The following is a 3,095-nucleotide window of genomic DNA, read 5'->3' on the forward strand; positions in this document are numbered from 1 at the left end:
GGTAAGGTGGGGGCAGTGAAAAAGGCAGATCTCTGAATCTTAAAGTGCATTTATCAGTTGTTTCCATTCCTCCAAGAATGTGTTGCATTCTGAAAAAATACTATTTAATATATATAAATACAATAGAAACTCTGAAATAAATCTGATTACAATTAATCAAAGAAGGAGACACCTTGTGATACCATACATAACTGTAGGGAATCGCATGAACAGCATTCCTGAGAGTAATTGTATGTAATAGCATTCCCTAATGGGTTCATTCCAAGAGAATTTTAAAAATACTTGTAGGCGCCAATAAACTGTGGTTAACTCCAATTTCCTGAGCTGCTGTCTGGTTATTTGCAGCAATACTGATTGGAGTACTATGTTTTCTTTTCATATCAGAGTTCAACCCATCTCAGATGCATTCTCAGTATTTATGTTAACAATCCTTTCTAAAGCCCACATGCAAAGGGAATATGCCCAGGGTGTTTATGGGCCTCAAGAGAGAGATTGTCATAATGTTTTCCGTTGCCTGCAAACAGTTGAGGCACTGTCTGTTATCCAGGGCTTTGGGGGGATCTACTGTAAGCATGTCAGAGATGTTTAAAACTAGTTTTTGTATTAGACCATAAAAAATAGGCATTAAATCCTAGATATATTTAGTAAATGTAATATGTCCCATTACTGCCTACCTTGTTCAGGAGTTGGAAGTAAGTCAATACTCATTTCACCCCGAATATTCATTTCTTTAGTAGAGGCATTTCTGCGGTAACTAGCACTTTTATAGGACAGTGCATTCAAAACATGTTGTAAACATTAACTTAACTGCACTCTGTCCCTTAATCTTAAGTCTTAAATTAGGTTATTCCCATTTCACAATGAGGAAGGCAAGGCAGGTGAAATGATGTGCCAAGGCTCACAAAGAAAGTCAGTAGCAGGGCTGGGATTAGACTAGAGTTACTACACTTGGCCATTACACTACAGTGACTCAGTTTTTCTTTAACCTGAGCATTACAATTCATGAAGGACCATATCCAAAAAAGGAGCTTGGGTGGAGTGACATTGAAATTTTTTGCCTTGATTTTGGGAATCATGTTCACCAAACCAGGGTCAAGGTCCAAAGCTCCCTGTTCTTTACGTGCAGAGCTAGGATTGGAATTCACAACAGGAAGCAGCTAAACAAGCCAGGTAATAGGAGATACTGGAGAGGGATGCAGTTAATATCCCATCCCTCAACTGGATTTATAAATTTCAAATTCAGGCCTGCAGGCTGGCACCTCTGTGAAGTGGGTATTTCCAGCTGGGAACTGTAACAGGGCTTCTCTAATTACCATTACAGGGGAGATGGGTCAGAGCCATTTAAGGGAGGGGTATCACAAGACCCAGCTCATGGAGCCCCATCATCCATCCTCTAGTGATGCCTCTGGGTCCAGAGTTGACCCACATGGTGCCCACCCTAGCTGCTCCAGGGCAGGTAGTGAATGCAGATGAGTTTCTATATTACAAAACAACTGTCCTGTTGGCACTTGGACAAAGCACTTCTTCAAAATGCTTCATATACCTTCATTAGTTCATCCCACAGTAGTACTCAGAAGTACTTTACCCATTCTGCAGACAGCGAAAAATGGGAACCCACAGTTTGTGGCCCTTCCAGAGCCACAAAGGGAGTTTGAGGCATGTTTGGACTCAGTTCCTGGTCCCAGGTCCTGTACAAAACTCACTCCTTCACACCGTCACTTAAAGCCGCATTGAAATCAGTGGCATAACTTGTGTTGACTTTTCTGGGGCCAGAACTGCATCCTGTTTACAAGTTGGTAAGCCAGAAAATATCATTTATCAAAATGAAGATCAAATATTCTTTTCAATCCACATTTCAATAGTAGCCACTTTCAAATAAATATGAAACAGATTCATTAAAACCCAAACCCCATGGTCTCAGCTGAGATGCTGAATCTTATTCCCTATTCATGATAGATCATTCAGTAACATTTTGGAAGTTTTAGGAAACTATACTCGTTGCTTTTCTTAGAGCCAGGTAACCTGTAACAACATCTGAAGGCAGCATGCGAATGTAGGCAAATTCTTCAATGGTACTGAATCTCAGCTTGCTCTGTGGGTCTGTGTAATTAGCCTAGAAAAGAAACAAGGAGAGACACCAAAGAAAATCTCAGTAAATGTCAAACAAAATCTTAACCCAGTCCAGAAACCTGTGCCTAATAGTTGATAAATTAAAATGCAAAAAAACTAGGCATTCTCACTAGTGGCATTTTTGGGCTCCTCTTAACAAAGTTAGCCATTCCTCTTTTTCCACTTCTCATGTCCAAGCTTAGGGGAAGAAAACAGATTCCTGTGAACTGTTGCGTCCAAATGTATTAACTGTATCAGTGGGCACAAGTTACTTCATTCCAGTCAATCAAGAGTAAAGGAAACTGCAGCACCTCCTTAAACTCACCCTTGCAACTGTGTGCATGATGTCCTCCTCTACAAGGCAGTTCTCCAAAGAATGGGGTTGTTGCCAATAAAAGACCCTAGAAGAGGATGAATTACAGCTGGCCTGTTTGCCTTGTATGCCAGTTTCCCTGCCTGTGTAGAACTGCAGCATTTAAAATTGTTTCTGGAACAAAGAAGTAACCATTCCCAGCCCTCAATTCTATGACTGAACTGATAAGGAGCTTGAGCATTTTGCATTGCTGATTTCAGCTTTCAGCCTTGTTGCATGGCCACGTGACACAACTAACCTTGGCCTTACTCAGATCCTCTGCTATATTAGGATGTACCCCATCACCCTTCCCTCCCTGTTGCCACAGAAAACTTGAATGTACGAGAGGTGGGGTACCTACCACACCAGGCAAGGTTGGGGCAAATCACTCTCCATGGTATCTTCTCTCTGTTAAGCCCACACAGCAGACACTGCTGGTGCTGCTGTTAGTTTTATCCTGTGGAGACCCTACTAGTGCTCTCAGACCTTCCCTGTCAGCTTTCCCTAATAAGGGATCCAAAAGTGGGTCAGGTTGCAAGTGCAAGTGAAATACTGCACAGTAAGCCTTTCCTGGGAGCAAATCTACTCCCAACAGGAGCAGCCTGATACAGGGCTGCTCCTACCCTGCTCTGGA

At 42.1% G+C, this 3,095-nt stretch overlaps 1 protein-coding gene and 1 long non-coding RNA gene across 2 annotated transcripts in view; one reads left to right on the plus strand and one right to left on the minus strand.

Annotated features, from left to right (window-relative positions):
* LOC109300020 overlaps positions 1-425 on the plus strand; it is a 1,066-nt gene extending 641 nt beyond the window's left edge. Inside the window, exon 2 of the long non-coding RNA XR_002098097.1 lies at positions 7-425. This is a non-coding gene — a long non-coding RNA (uncharacterized LOC109300020). The remainder of the gene's footprint in view (positions 1-6) is intronic.
* A 53-nt stretch (positions 426-478) lies between these two features.
* Positions 479-3,095, minus strand: part of INO80C (INO80 complex subunit C) — a 23,627-nt gene continuing 21,010 nt past the window's right edge. The window contains exon 4 of the mRNA XM_019520600.1: positions 479-2,113. Coding sequence (XP_019376145.1) covers positions 1,982-2,113 — 132 coding nt within the window. The 3' untranslated portion in view covers positions 479-1,981. The remainder of the gene's footprint in view (positions 2,114-3,095) is intronic.

This window comes from Gavialis gangeticus, unplaced genomic scaffold (genome assembly GCF_001723915.1).
Source record: "Gavialis gangeticus isolate Ggan-Ray unplaced genomic scaffold, GavGan_comp1, whole genome shotgun sequence".
Classification (NCBI taxonomy): domain Eukaryota; kingdom Metazoa; phylum Chordata; order Crocodylia; family Gavialidae; genus Gavialis; species Gavialis gangeticus.